Genomic DNA, 12,892 nt, shown 5'->3' with positions numbered 1-12,892 from the left:
TTGGCTGGAGGACCGGAGGAAGGCGGATGGGAGGGGTGGGAGAGAAACGGAAGTGCCGCTCTACCCTCTTCCCCTCCCCCCTGCTCTCGATGGTACCGATGCGGAAGGGAAGGGCGGCTGTGGTGAGAGCGGGGTGATGGAGGGGACGCCGGGCTTGAGGGGACCCCTCCTCAATGGGGTCTCTCCTTCACTCCCAAATACCCCCCCTTAGTGTTATTTACCCCCATTCCTTCTTCCTTCCACTCGGAACCCCCTCCCCTCTCTCTCAGTTCCCCTGTCACCTCCATTGCTTCCATGTCTCCCCCATCCCCATAGGCCCCACAATTAATTATATCCCATTACTGCCATCTTTACACCTTTCCCGTTCTTATTACCGTGTCCTCATCCCCCTCCTTCCATCACAGCACTTAATACCCAACTGCTATAGGGCAGACCCCAAGTGGGACCCCACAACCCTTGGGCCAATGGGACCCTACCACCCTTGGGTCAATGGAGCCCCCTTTAACCCCCCCCCACCCTCAGCAAAATCACCCCCCACCCCACCTCCAGGATGGCTTTTTCCCCATGGATATGCTGGATTTGCTTGCTGAGACCCCCACCTTCACCCCTTATTTCCCTTCTGCTTCCTATGCTGGTTGGGCATGGAGTGAAATAACCACCATTTATCTCTTTAAAATCCATATAGTTTTAATTACCCAGCGTTTTCTTCATTCTTAGGGACATAGGAAACAGTGTTTCAGACCAAATGGTCTGAATCCGCCTTTATTTCTGGTTACCCTGGGAGTGAATTGTAAATATGTTGCGCTTAAATTGGTTGGGGAAATGCTTTTGTCCAGTTTTCTGAGTGCACAGTGAGGTTTATTGTCCTGCATAAAAGAAGATAAAATGGGGGATTTTGCTACACAAAACAACGCGGAGTTGAAACAACGTGAAGTCAGGAGTTGGATCATCGTGGGTCACTCGGGATATTCTGCTTGAATAATGTACAGCTGCTACAAACATGAATGTATATAGAGATAAGAAAAAGTACACGAGTTATCATCTTCTTTATGCCACCAGTTCACGGAAAGGAGTTTATTTCTTATATTTAACCTGTAGTTTGGGTTGACCTGTCCACTTGCAGGGTCTCTGTGCTCACCTCCTCTTTGTGTTGTAACAGAAAATCCATGTCCTGTCTTTGAATGGTAGCGAGGAGGGAATGGAGTGGGATAAAATGCCTGATAAGCATCAAATCTGACTGTCTAAAAACGTGCAGAATTGTACTTTTTTTATTCCAGATATTTCTTTTTTTTTAATAAGGATGGGTGTTTTTAAAGTAGAGGTCGTCGTGCTTTAACATTGTAATGAGGTAGCTGCGGTGTGTTTTGAGTATTTATCTGCTTTAACATTCACAAACTCTCTTTTGGGGAATTATACACATACTTGAGGCTTCGCCCTGTTCACCATGCAAGCAAAGAAAGCAGGAGGCAAAGCTTAATGAGACAGAACCAGTTGTGCAGTATCATACAGAACAAGATGTGCAAGGTGCTGCTCTTTGCAGCTTCTCGATGGAAGTATATTGCAGAGGAACAGAGCCAGACTTTCCATTTTGGTTAGGCTGACATAGGAACCAAGCAGAAGGCAGGCTTTGGGATCTCCATTTGTGGAGATACTCAAAACCCAACTAGATGGGGCCGTGACCTCCAAAAAACCTCTTCCAACCTGAAATATTCTGGGATAACTTGTGTTTGTCACCCCTCTCTCATTTCTCGCCACCCAGGGGAATGACGATGAGCCTCCTGCCTTCAGTAGGGGATGGGAACTGCTATTACATCCTGACAGAAGACTGTGCCTATGGCAGCAAGTACTTCCAAGCTGGGAACATGTGCTTCTGCACAGAGAGGAGCTACCTTAGCAACTTTACCAACATGCCCCCAACTCGTTTCCTGAGAGTCGTCATGCTGGATGACGGCTCCACTGTCACCATTAATGTGGGAATCCTGCAGCCTGTGTCTGAGGAAATGGCTGCCTTCCTTCTGGGCATCAGCAGCCACAGTGAGCGCTTGAACTGCTTCCTGGAGAGGCTGAGCCTTGAGGCAGCTCTGCAAGCCGTGCCAGGCCAGAGAGTGATGGTGGAGGTCAACCAGCAACATTTCCCCGCTGTCATCCGCTACATTGGGAGCGTTCAGAAAAGTACTTTGACTGCATTGTCCCCATTCTTCTTTGGAGTGGAGCTGCAGGTAACTGGATAATCATAGAATCATTAGGGTTGAAGAAGTCCTCTAAGACCATTAAGTTCAACCATCAACCCACCCCCACCATGCCCACTCAGAATCACTGAGGTTAGAAAAGACCATAAGATCAATTCCAACAACCATCAGGCCATCACCACCACTCATAGAATCATTAAGGTTGGAAAAGACCACTGAGGTCACTAAGTCCCGACTGTTGACCCATTCCCCACCATGCCCACTATTTATATTCCTCCCTGTTGTATTTCTTGAAGACCTGACAACGAAGCAAGTTACTTGTTTCCCCCTTATGCTTGTCAGTGTAACAACTTTCTGCCATGTTTTCAGGGTGAGGGTGAAAACAGAGGGCACAACGACGGATCCTATCATGGCATTGAATATTTCAAGTGTAGGCCGAATTGTGGGATCTTCCTGCCCTTCAGCAAAATCCAATTCATTCCCAAGCTGGATAATGACCATGGGAAGCAGAAGCCAAAGGTGGATACAGAGGAAGTGGTTGCTGTGAAAGTGGGAGATGCCGTGAGCTTCTACGTGGATAATGTCCGCAGAAAAGGAATTGCAATGGCAGTTTACAGGGAGGGAACCCAATGGTTCGTTAAAGTTTGCCCGGTAAGAGCAGCCTCTCTCTCTTTTCTTCTTGGTTTCTTTTTCATTTGATTGCTTATCTATATGATACTAAGGCTTTAAAGAGGAGTGAAAGCATCATCCAAAAGAGGTATAAGGTTTCATGCAGATTCTTTGGGCCTGTTTGGAAAAATTGGTTCATATTCCAGGAATGCCTTGTATCTGGTTGACTGTTTAGCTGATGTATTCTTCTTTCCCTTCAGGAAGAAGAAGGAACAACTGACATTTTCAGAGAGATCCCTATGGACTCTGTTGTGAAGGAAGACTTGCATTCCCAAAGTAGGTTATTAACAGCCGTGTCTGTCCTGAGCACGTTCTTGTGGATTTAGCATTTATCTCTTCAGGTCTAACAAAAGCTTCAACCTAATTCCAGCTGATTAAACCAGAGAGCTGAAAAGGTCCATGTTTCAAGTTCTGAACAGCGTGCTTTGCATTAGGCAAATAGAGCTGAATTCTCCCATTTGTCAGGATGAAGAACCTGATCACAGCACAGAAATATTTCCTAGGATGGAGAGCGCCACTGACTAAAGAGTCTTTAATTTAGCTGTAGAGGGTGGAGTATAGCCTCATCCTAATGCCAGACTAACTCAAGAGGGCCCAGATGCCAGCAGAGATGCTGTGAGTCATTGGACAAAGCAACAAATTGCTGGGCTCTTTGTTGCCATAAAGAGATGCTGTGCAGATATCCTATGGCCAGACTGGGGACAGCTGTCATTAGACTCTTTGTTGAGTTGATTCACCTCACTAGAGGCATAAAAATAACCTGAAGACAACACCCTGTATATATGATCTATAATTGCAGAGCATATCTGGCATTAGGGAGATGATGGTGACATGTAGAGGTGTCTGTTATTAGGTGACTTTCTGCCTCTCCTACCCATTAGGTTTGTATCCACCATTTGAGTCTGACATGGATGTGGAACACTCACAAATGAAACAACAGATAGGTGAGAGTGGAGATGAGTGTGAAGGCGTGAACCCATCCCTGGAGGTGAACTCCATGGTCCAGATCACCTTGGACAAAGGAAACCAAGTGTCGGGAATCATCCGCTGGTTGGGGTACTTACCCCATACCAAGCACAGAATGGCAGGAGTTGAACTGGTAAGAACAGAATAGTTGTGAATCCTGCAAGCGGAGTCAATGAATTTAAAACATAACCAGAGTAAATGAAAACATCAAAAACAGCACCAAGCTTGCACGTAGCTCTTATATATATTAAATAGCCACGTGGTGGATTGCATTTGATTCATGGAAAACCTGCTCTCGTGTCATTCCTCGAATGCTTTTTATCCTTAGGATGAAGATAAAGGGGTCACTGATGGCGAATGGCTGGGTAAATACTATTTCCACTGTGCTCCCAAGCGTGGCATCTTTGTGAAGCTGCAGTCCTGCCAGCCTGACGTTCGCTTCCAGTGCTCGCGCAACCCAAGCCTCATAGACTATAGTAAGCTCTCTGGGTTGAGGGGAGACATTGCCATGCTGGGACGTGGAGACTCTTTGCGTGCAATGTCTTTAATTGGTGGTTTCATGCTCATTGTTGTCTTTGAGTGTTCCGAGAGATGTCCATTTTCAGGATAGTGAGGTGGTCTTTGTAGGGAATATCCTGCAAGTATGAGAGATCATAAGTAATTGAACACAAGGATAATGTAGACTACAGCTGTGTGTGTGTTGAATCTAGGGTAAGGTGTTGCTAGTGGCTCTGAAATTGAGGCCTTTGTGGCATGGGTGTGTTGGAGAAGCCAGCAGAAAATGGCAAGAGGCAATAGCAAAGCTCAGAGCAACAGTTCTTGCATGGCACTGTGAATGCTGCAAGCAGGCTGGGGCTTTTCTGCTTGTGGCTTTCAAGGCAGAAGAAAAGGTCTTGTATTACATTTGGTGGTCCTTACGGGTCCCTTCCAACATGGGATATTCTTTAATTACTGAGAACTGAATGCAACAAATAGATACTCTACTGTATCTTATGGATGTTATGGCTCTGCAGAGTTACAGTTGGTAACTATGGCCGTGATGTCAGGTAATCAAGGTGTTGTACCTGGAGAAATTAGGAGGAGCTTGGAAAGGATGAGTATGAAATCCATTTTAATGTAAACCTTGATGTGGTAAGACAGGACTGCAAAGGGAAGAATAGGTCATTATTTTCATTTGAATAGAAAGAACTGCCTCCAAGAGCAGAAAAGACAACGAGTCAGCCATTTAGAACACATAAATGAGATGACTGTAAAAGAAAAAAGAATATTCTCATAGAGACTGCCCGAAAACTGGGAGTAGGGGCAATGAAGAGTATCTTAATTAAGAGTATCTTAATGAAAAAGTTGGGTTCAAATTACAAGGGGAGAATGCTGAAGGAACCAAAAAAGACCATATTCGGAAAGTTACCTTGGAGGATGAAGCTGGTAAAAGGATGTAGGGCTGAGGACATAAATCCTTCTTATCCATGGCAAGGGCAGAGAGATGAATCTAAGCTGTAACACGTCTGAGCTTCTACATGCTCCCTGAAGCTGGGCGTTCATAGCTTACATTGAAGGTCTTTCATAGATTCATAGTCATTCAGACTGAAGAAGGCCACTAAGATCATCAGGTCCAATCATCAACCCACTCATAGAACCATGGAATTGTTAGGAATGGAGAAGGCCACTAAGATCATCAAGTCCAACTATCCACCTATCATCACCATGCTCCCTAAACCACATCTCTCAGTGATATGGGGAAGTTCCTCAAAGAGTTCCCAAGCTTGCCTGGGACCCAACACCAGCTTGTTTGTAGCTCTTTTTCTCTTTGTTGTACTTGGCACATTGATAGTGGAGACGGCAGAATCATTGAATCATAGAGTATCCCTTTTTGGAAGGGTCCTGTAAGGGTAACTGAGGATTAATAGGGCATAGCTCTGGTGAGGAAAGTTGGGTTTTGTCTCCATTTCTAGTAGATTAATTAATAAAGGGACAAACTTCCATACCAGCATGGTTCAGTCCTAGCAGGAGCAGAGCAGAGCTCTGAGGCACTGGAGAAGGACAGAGTGTACCCAGATGAGGTGAGAAGCTAAAAGGAACTGCTTTTGTTGCTTCCCTTGCAGGAGAGAAGGAAGATGTTCCCCACGCTCCGCTCAGTTTTCCTCCTCTAAGGAATGAGGAAGCAGTGCACATCCTACGAGGACGGATGAAGGGGATCCAGGGCCACTGCAATTCCTGCTATATGGATGCAGCACTCTTTAGGTAAGCGCTTGCTTGTGCAGTGCCATATTGTTAAATGATTACTTCTTAATTGGGCAGCGCCCTGCAGTGCAGATTTACAAGGTGGTTGGAAATTTACCTGGCGTAGAGCAGAATGTAACTGTGTGGAGGTGCAACCTCAATGCTTGCAGCCTTTCGGTCTCCTTCCTGTAATCCATGAGGTTCTCAGACACTCAAGTACCCCTGTGAGCACCACTCTGTGTGTCTGTCGTGCAGGGTGGTGAGATATCATAGTTCTCTGGACTGGACCACGCTGACTCTGCCACTGGAAACAGTGGCTGGAAACATTGCAAAGAAAGCACCCAGGAGATCCCAGCTTCACTGTGCAGAACTGTTTGGAGAGGAAAAGACTCAGTGGTGCCCTCATGAGCAGTTTTGGCTGCAAAGTACGAGATTTCATTCTCTCTTAACTGTTTCCTTGCTTACTCCAAGTATCCCTTAAGCCAGCTGTGGTTTATCTCACTGTGGAGATGTGCTGTCACTCACACTTCTGTTGCTTCGTGCATGGATTGTTGAAAATGAGAGCCACTGATTGCCACTAAGCACAACAGTTTGCTTAAAACCACTGCTGAAAACCCCTCAGACTTAAACAATGCTCTCTCTTCACAGCCTCTTCTCCTGTACATCCGTGCTGGACTCCATGCTCTTCACACCCTTCCCATTGTGTGATAGGAATGTCCAGAACATTCTGCGGGATGAGATCGTGAACCCGCTCCGAAAGTGAGTGGAGTATGTGGGAATGATGGAAGTCATACATCTGTTTTGATAACTTCTGCCCTCCACTTCCAGAAGGTGCTTGGGAAAGGGTTACCTGTAGGGTGTCTCCTGCCATCCAAGTCTTCCTCTCTTGCTCCTCTTCCAGTTGCTTTCTTCTCCTGACTGTAAGGCTCCTATGGCACGTGTTGAGGTTTCCCTGCTCAAAATCACAGAATCATTGATCACTGAGGTTGGAAGAGACCTTTAAAGATCATCCAGTCCAACTGCCAACCCATCACCACCTTGACCACCCATCGAATCACTAAGGTTGGAAAAACCTGTTCATGTCATCAAGTCCAACCATCAACTCATCCCCACCATTTCCATTCACAGAATCATTAAAGTTGGAGAAGACCTCCAGCATCGTCAAGTCCAGCCATCAACCCACTGCCTATTAAACTATGTCCTTAATCAGCCATTTTCTTAAAGGCTGAATATGGGTAGACCATAACATAGCAGCTAAATTATCTAGATTTTGTATTAAAAATAGCATTTTTTTCCTCATTCTTCCTTGCTAGGTGTGAGAAAGGCATGGAGAGCTGCTTCTACCTAAGAATAAGACATTATTATCCTCTCTGGGGTCAGTGCCCTGGCACTGCCTGCAGAAAATACAACCCTGGGATAGCGTGTGGTGTTTGAATCATAGAATCACTCAATCAGTAAGGCTGGGGAACACCTCTAAGACCATCATGTCAAACCATCAACCCATCCCTGCTATGCCCATTAAACCACATCCCCAAGTGCCATGTCTCCGTAGTTCTCAAACACCTCCAGGGACGGTGACTCCACCACCTTCGTGGGCATCCTGTTGCAATACTTCACTAAATACACTGCAGAGATCATCTGTAGCTGTTTCTTGTTTACAGGAATGGCTTCGTAATGGCTAGGAGTGTGATGCACCTGAGGGAGCAGCTAACTGAGAAGGGCCAATGCTCAAGCTTTACCAATGCAGAGAAAGGTAATGTGCTCTCTGGAGACTTCTCCAAGCTGCTCTTGTGTGTGCTGACAGCTTAATTGTGTGCTTCTCCCATGCACGTACGTTGATTTGCCTGCTGTGCTGCTCATTTATGTAAAAATGTGCATGCAGGAATTCTTAAAAGCTGAAAATATCAATGCACTTTTTAACTGACATATGTTCTGAAGTCTGATGGAAGGAGAGGAATTGCTGAATCTCTGCCACCATCGAGCTGCTGCCAGGAGGGGAGAGGATGAACTGTGTGAAGGAGCATTCCCTTGACCTTTAGACTTTGAACTAGCCCTGAAAAGTCTATCCCCAGTGATCCTGTTAGAGTCCATTTTGCTTTGGTCAACTTCTGAACCTGCTAGAGTTGCCTTGGTCAACTTCTCATTGAGTCCTGATAAGTTATTTGGGGTTCCCCAAAGGCTCTAGTTTGGTTAAAATAAGGCAGGAAATGCTTGTACCTGAAGTCAGCCTCTCAGATTGCAGTCATCACATTTCTCTCCATGTACAACAAGGGTGTTTTACAACAGTGTCGGGCATTTGGCTCACATCTATCTGGCGGTGTGGCAAGTTCCTCCTGTGAGTGTGACTTCTGCTTCTCTCTACCCTTCCAGATCCGGAGGAGTTCCTGAACCTCATAATGCATCAAGTCCTAGGAATAGAGCCACTCTTGAGACTGCAGTAAGTTCCCATTCCCACACCATTTCTTTTTCATTTCCAATACTACATGTAGATGTAATACTTAGGGACATGGTTTAGTAGGCAATAGTGGTGGTAGGTGGATGGTTGAACTAAGTGATCTAAGTGGTCTTTTCCAACCTTAATGATTCTACAGTTCTAGTTTAGCTCAGTTTATTTGGCACATTAGTTATTTACCTGTGATCATTTGTTGTCGATTTGCCCCGGGTGGTCCATTCAAAACAAGTTCTAAGCTCTGCCTGGAGGCTTTTCATTTGGAAAAATGATGGAAAAAAAGTCATGTCATCCTTAGGGAGAGCTTTGAGAAACATAGAGTTCATCCTCAGTGCCTTTGGATGCTTTTGGGATGCATCCAGGCTCTCAATCTGGCTCAGATCCTACGTCTCTCAAACAGGGACTCTGTGGATGCAGTCCCAGTTTTTTCAGGACTCTACAAAGAGGATGAGAGGCTGAAGGAAGCCAAAAATAACGATGCTGTTTGGGAGCACAGAAGGGAATTGTTGGGTTTCTGTGCTCTTTTGTGGAGACATCAGTCAACCCTGAGGTTGTGGAGTGCTCGGAAAGGTGGAGCACAAAGGAGACTCTGTATTGCTGCCCCCCTGCAGAGGGTCATCTGAAGGAAATCCTTTCTAAATAGGTCTAAAGAAGAAGTTTTCTGATTGTGGTTCATTAAAAAAATATTGAAATATCTTTAATATGGAAGAGGGGAAACTGAGTTACATCCATTGGGAGCAGGACGCCATGCCGTGATGGATAATGCAATTCCCCATGACCTCTCCTTGCAGGTCAGGAGCCCAGAAAGAGCAGGACTGCTACTGCTACCAAATATTTATGGACAAACAGGAGGACCTAGTGGTTCCTGATGTGCAGCAGTTGGTGGAACACTCCTTCCTGTCTTCAGATCTGAAGCTAGTGGAGGTGAGCCCAGCTTCATTCCATCTACATTTTAGTCTTCCAGCAAATCTGCAGTGGGTTTAGTTCATCTTACAATGCAAAGCAGGAGGATACTTGGCCACAACCTAAATATTCCTATTTTGGGAATATTTTTGGGATATTGTGTGACCTGAGAAGGGATGTGATTCACAGCAGCAATGTGGAGAGAAAAGTCTCTGGAATTTGCTGGAATAGTGACCTGTTTGTTTTCCCAGATCCCATCTTGCTTCATTATCCAAATGCCACGATTTGGGAAGGAATATAAAATGTTCAGCAAGATCATCCCTTCCTTAGAGCTGGATATCACCGATCTGCTGCTGGACAGTAAGTTGTTGGGCAATGGTGAAACTGACAGCTGAGACTGGGAGCAACTAGGTGTCAAAGGGATAGTCCTTTGAGTTGTGGGCATGAGCTAAGGTGGGATTCCTCTAACCTGAATGCTTAGTTTTGATAAGACAAATGATATTCCAGGTAAGACCAAGAGAAGACATCACCATTTTTGCTTCTGCAGGTCCCAGAGAGTGCTGTGTGTGCAGTGACGTTGCCACCTGGGAGTGTTCAAAGTGTTTCAAAGACAAAACATTCTCACCCAAGGGTCTGAAGCAGTTCTGCAGCACCTGCTCCAAACAGGTATTGAGTTCCTCTGGGTGCTCATGAGATCTGCTGGCAGAATGAATACCCAAACCTGCACAGACCAAGTGCTGGACCCTCTAAGCTTCTTGCTGCATTGCTCTTCCTTGGGGAGGACTCAGCTGCATGCAAGGCAGTTGAGTGCAGAGCAAACTGAAGGTCTGACTTCTGCACGCTCCTCTTTTCAGCAGGCCAGCTTCAGTTCTGCCCTCTCAGCAGTGCCACCCCATTGCCTTTCCTTAGGTTCACTCCCACTACCGACGTAAAACACACAAGCCAACCAGGCTGCGTGTCCCACAAGAATTTAATCGCCAGAACTCCCGGGGCAACCAGCAGGTTCCACGTGAGAAGATGGAGCTCTTTGCAGTGCTTTGCATTGAGACCAGCCACTACGTTTCCTTCGTGAAATATGGCCCTGAGAATGAGCACTGGATGTTCTTTGACAGCATGGCTGACAGGCACGGTGAGGTCATGGTTAAATGGGTGGATGGTGGTGGGTTAGGGTTGGACTTGATGATCTTGGAGGTCTTTTCCAACCTTAATAATTCATTGAATGGGCATGATGGGAATGGGTCAGCTGTTGGACTTGATGATCTTGGAGGTCTCTTCTAACTGTGAATCACATATAATATATGATATAAGATATAACAGATATATGATATATAAGATATAACATATATATAATATATGATATAACAGATATATGATATATAATATATTATATATATGATATATATGATATATAATATATGATATAAGATATAACAGATATAAGAGTTGCTCCCAGTGGTCTTGTCCTCTGGCTCTGTTCAGACCTGGGACTTCTTATATGGGCTTCAGGGACAATAGGACCGATCTCCTGTCTTGCCCAATGGTGGTGTTGACCTCCATATCTTTCAGCTAATTAGGTACTCATGTCTTGGAACATGCTTTGTACGTGGACTTTTCTCCTTCCTTCTGTATTAGGTGGTGAGAATGGCTTCAACATCCCCACTGTAACACTGTGCCCCGAAGTCGCCAAATACCTGGACTTGCCATTGGCCATGCTGGCCCTGGAGCAGCCCCGAGACATGGATGGAGTGGCCAAACGCCTCTTCTGCGATGCCTACATGTACATGTACCAGAGCAAGAAGATGGCACTGTACAAGTGACACTGCCTTGTGTTGGTAGCAGCACAGTATTGGAAATGCAAGCTTGGACTCGTTGGAACTGAAAGCAGCTAAAGCTAATGCACTGAACTCACACCTCTGCCTCTTCTTACCTCTTACAGTGTCTGGTATTGAGCTTTATGAGCCTCTCTGGGTTTGTGAATCCAATACCAGGTTTCATCCAGCAATGGTTTGTACTTCCTGCAGAGCCGCACACTGAATTCTTTACATTCAAATTCATTATTCCCAACTTTCCCTTAACCCACCTCCCTCTCTGTATGGTACTCTGCAGCTCTGCTCTACCTCAGAGTCCTGTCCAACATCCTTTCCTTCTTCCAACACTGAGGACCAGCATCTCTTAATGGAAACATGAATCCTTCATGTTTTCAAAGGGCACTGGAAAATCACAGCTCTGCCCATAGCACTTCCCTATATGGACTTGAAGAGCGAGAAAAGTCTATGTAGTGGAGATGTCTCAGGAAAAGAGTTTTTCTTGAGGTCTGGGATCTGATCCCACACCCGAAGCCAAGCTTCTGAATTGTCTTCACTTCCCTTATCCAGAACTAACATCTATGGCACTTTCACCCACCATCAACATGAGGTTAATTAGGTATGTTGGGCTGCAAATACACTTTAAAAAACAGTTATTTTTGTAGGAGCAAATATGGGGGAATTACGGGGCAGGGGAACAAAAAGTGGGCATGAGACTGCAATGTGCTGTTATCCTATGGAATCTACAGGACGTGAGGTGTTGTAACCTCACTTCTAGCTCTTGCTGTCCCTTGCACTTCTGATATCTACACCAAAGAACAGGAACAAAATTTCAAGAGTAAAAATGGAAGAATGAGCACTATTTTAATTTTTAATTTTTTTCCATGACAGCAGGAAGGGTTTATGTATGGGAACAGGTATTCTTGAAGTTAAATAACGTACATTTGCTAATTGTGGGTTGTCTGCCATTAAGCACGTGCTGTCATGGCAGCAGGAAGCAGTTTTGGGACTCTGTGCTCTAAGTCGTTTTACTCAGGTTCTGGATGGCTTGAAAACCCTGGAGCAATACATCCAAGAGCCGCAGCCACAACCTCCTTCCTGCCCTATTTTCCTCTTTAACACAGGGTGCAGTAATAGCAATTTTATCCCATGACCCCTTTGGCTTGGGCCACACAGTGGTTTGGTGGGGATCGGGTTCTTTTGTTTGCTTAAAGAAGGGTTATGATGCTCAATGGAACCTCCACATCTTGACAACTTGTATCAGCTTTCCACTTACATCCCTTACATCTGTATGCGGTCGCTTCAAAGGGTGGATGGAGGCTTCAAGGAATGGATGGAGTGTAATGAGCCCATTGATAATATACACTGTGTTGAGAACACTGCAGTTCAATTCAGCTCCCAAACATTGCGCTGAGGTCTCGGTGTTGAGTTGCTCAGAGTTTTCAATAGTCGGATTTGCTGCTCCAGTCTTTTGGGTCTGGAGTTTGCCTCTGCTGAGCAACTGGACCTCAAGAGGTCAACCATGAGCCAGTTCTGGGCTCCATGGTATAAGAAGAGACAGGGACAGATTGGAAAGAGTCCAATGGAAGGCCACAAAGACGCTGTAGGAGCATCTTCCTTATGAGAGGAAGAGAGTCTGGAGCAGAGGAGGCTCAGGGGATCCTATCCATGGCCATAAATACCCATAGGGT

At 45.5% G+C, this 12,892-nt stretch overlaps 1 protein-coding gene across 5 annotated transcripts; it reads left to right on the top strand.

Annotated features, from left to right (window-relative positions):
* Positions 1-82: 82 nt before the first annotated feature.
* Positions 83-12,578, top strand: LOC107310621 (ubiquitin carboxyl-terminal hydrolase CYLD-like). 5 transcript variants are annotated; one of them, XR_014942350.1, is made up of 16 exons: positions 83-122; positions 1,760-2,219; positions 2,559-2,840; positions 3,059-3,134; positions 3,740-3,957; positions 4,153-4,300; positions 5,927-6,065; positions 6,693-6,803; positions 6,946-7,106; positions 7,706-7,797; positions 8,415-8,481; positions 9,285-9,417; positions 9,648-9,756; positions 9,944-10,062; positions 10,306-10,525; positions 11,029-12,063. XR_014942350.1 is itself a non-coding variant. In XM_015856427.3 (15 exons), the coding sequence occupies exons 2-15, from the start codon at positions 1,764-1,766 to the stop codon at positions 11,211-11,213; spliced, it is 2,355 nt and encodes a 784-aa protein (XP_015711913.2). In that variant the 5' UTR covers positions 83-122; positions 1,760-1,763; the 3' UTR covers positions 11,214-12,578. The 5 variants fall into 5 exon arrangements, 2 of the variants coding, with proteins under 2 accessions (XP_015711913.2, XP_085392979.1); XR_014942351.1 differs by having other exon boundaries at positions 10,251-10,525; XR_014942349.1 differs by lacking the exon at positions 6,946-7,106 and having other exon boundaries at positions 10,251-10,525; positions 11,029-11,853.
* The last annotated feature ends 314 nt before the right edge of the window (positions 12,579-12,892 follow it).

The sequence above is a fragment of the Coturnix japonica genome, chromosome 2 (assembly GCF_054131305.1).
Source record: "Coturnix japonica strain WE chromosome 2, WE-NBRP24, whole genome shotgun sequence".
Lineage (NCBI taxonomy): Eukaryota > Metazoa > Chordata > Aves > Galliformes > Phasianidae > Coturnix > Coturnix japonica.
Note: the sequence above shows the minus strand (reverse complement) of the source record. Positions and strands in the feature narration are given on the sequence as shown.

Excerpts from the sequence above, each read along its gene's own strand:
- LOC107310621 (XM_015856427.3), top strand. The coding sequence starts at position 1,764 with ATGACGATGAGCCTCCTGCCTTCAGTAGGGGATGGGAACTGCTATTAC. Across the intron at positions 3,958-4,152 it reads GAATGGCAGGAGTTGAACTG|GATGAAGATAAAGGGGTCAC; the intron begins GTAAGAACAGAA and ends TTTTATCCTTAG. Across the intron at positions 6,066-6,692 it reads ATGGATGCAGCACTCTTTAG|CCTCTTCTCCTGTACATCCG; the intron begins GTAAGCGCTTGC and ends CTCTCTTCACAG.